This window comes from Poecilia latipinna, unplaced genomic scaffold (genome assembly GCF_001443285.1).
Source record: "Poecilia latipinna isolate Pla-1442-1.1 unplaced genomic scaffold, P_latipinna-1.0 Scaffold2139, whole genome shotgun sequence".
Lineage (NCBI taxonomy): Eukaryota > Metazoa > Chordata > Actinopteri > Cyprinodontiformes > Poeciliidae > Poecilia > Poecilia latipinna.
The window spans coordinates 46,150-47,710 of record NW_015114755.1 but is presented as its reverse complement, the minus strand read 5'-3'; the positions used below and the strand labels follow the sequence as shown (position 1 = coordinate 47,710).

The window sequence follows — 1,561 nt, the reverse complement described above, 5'->3', positions numbered from 1 at the left end:
TTTCAGCCACCTTTGGCCCCTTTGTAGCAAATTAAACATTTTTAAACGCCACAACCAACCAGAGTGACGCTGCTGCTCACTTTCATCTCTTTATGACAACAGTGCATTCATTTTTTTTTTGATAGGTACAAATTTCAAATCACCTCAGTTGGTTTCTTGAACATGACATTTAGCTCACAGTTTCCAATGACCTTCACAGTCACCAGATCTCAACCCAGTAGATGACCTTTGGGACGTGGAGGAGCAGGAGATTTTCTGCTGGGGGATGTTCTTTTAAATCTTGTTGGTTTCATGCCACAATAAGCAAAACAGCTCTGAAGCTAACAGGATTCTGATCAATTGCTATTGAGGTGTGTCTGATAAAATGAGTCCATGTGTCCCGAGCTTTCAGTACGTACAAAATGACAAAGTGAGGTTGAATTTGTGAAACGCATGACCTCTTCCAAACGGTAGTCGAGAAGGATTGACAGCAAACCCCTGTGGAGCTGGGCTGAGAAAATCAGATGAGTTGACAACATTGTAAAGATTGAACAAAAGACCAGATGGGCTCTCTGAAACTGTCTCTGTGCAAGGACCATAAATAAAGGCAATGGGGGTGTCAGCAGTTAGGGTGAAAATGAGGTAGGAAGACAAGGACAAGCCGTCACACTGGAGGAGAAATCACCTTCTTCTTTCTGACTGCAAATTCTAAAGGCAGGAAAAAAGGGGAGAGAAAGTGGAGAGGTGGGGCAGTTGGGGAGGTGGGGCAATTGAGGGAGAGGCAGAAGGGTGTGTGTTCACATGAACACATTCTTCCCCTCCTACATGCATGCCACCAGCCACTGTTGTCTCTCCGGCAGAGAGGAGAAAGTTGATGCAAATTCCGAGTAATCTCCAGGAGCTTCCAGACACCCGAGCAAGCCCAGGTTTCTTCTGATCTCTCCTACACATTTACTCTGCTCCACTCACATACACCCACCAGCCATCACTGCTGGTACTGTAGAGGGAAGAAGAGACACGAGGAGGACTGTTACAGATCTTTATACCCAGCTGCTCACCCAGCCACCACCAGACTATTTGGCAGAGATGTGGACTTTTCCTGTAGGGGTAATCTTTGGAATACTGGCCTCTGGCAGTTCAACCCAACTTCAAGGTGAGGAGATTGAGATTTTACCTAAATATCTCTTTGTTGTGTTTTTCTTTGTTTTTATTGTTCTGCTGTGACTGGTAATTCTCTTTGGTATCAGACTTTACAGCCAGACGGCGTTCGTTTTATTTTCACCCTGAGGCTTGCAGAGCACATGAATGAGAACTCATAAAAAAGGAAACTCGAGAGTGAAAGACGCTACGGAGGCTGCTGCTTGTAGAATGGATGAGTTGATGCCGGCAAGAGAGCATGTGCTTCTCCAGACAGGCTTACGTCTGGCATAGTCTGAGACTGACGCATGACAGACACAAAGAAGAAAGCCCCGGTTCTTCCTCACTCTGTTTTAGACACGTGCTTGCATTTAAACCTCCGCTTTTCTGGGTTTTTATGAACAGTGTGGCTGGCTATTACAAGCACAATTATCAGTTGGGGGGG

At 45.6% G+C, this 1,561-nt stretch overlaps 1 protein-coding gene across 1 annotated transcript in view; it reads left to right on the top strand.

The window, feature by feature from the left end:
* The first annotated feature begins 765 nt into the window (after positions 1-765).
* LOC106936420 (lymphatic vessel endothelial hyaluronic acid receptor 1-like) overlaps positions 766-1,561 on the top strand; it is a 17,743-nt gene continuing 16,947 nt past the window's right edge. The window contains exon 1 of the mRNA XM_015017418.1: positions 766-1,132. Within this exon, the coding sequence (XP_014872904.1) occupies positions 1,066-1,132 (67 nt within the window). The 5' untranslated portion in view covers positions 766-1,065. The remainder of the gene's footprint in view (positions 1,133-1,561) is intronic.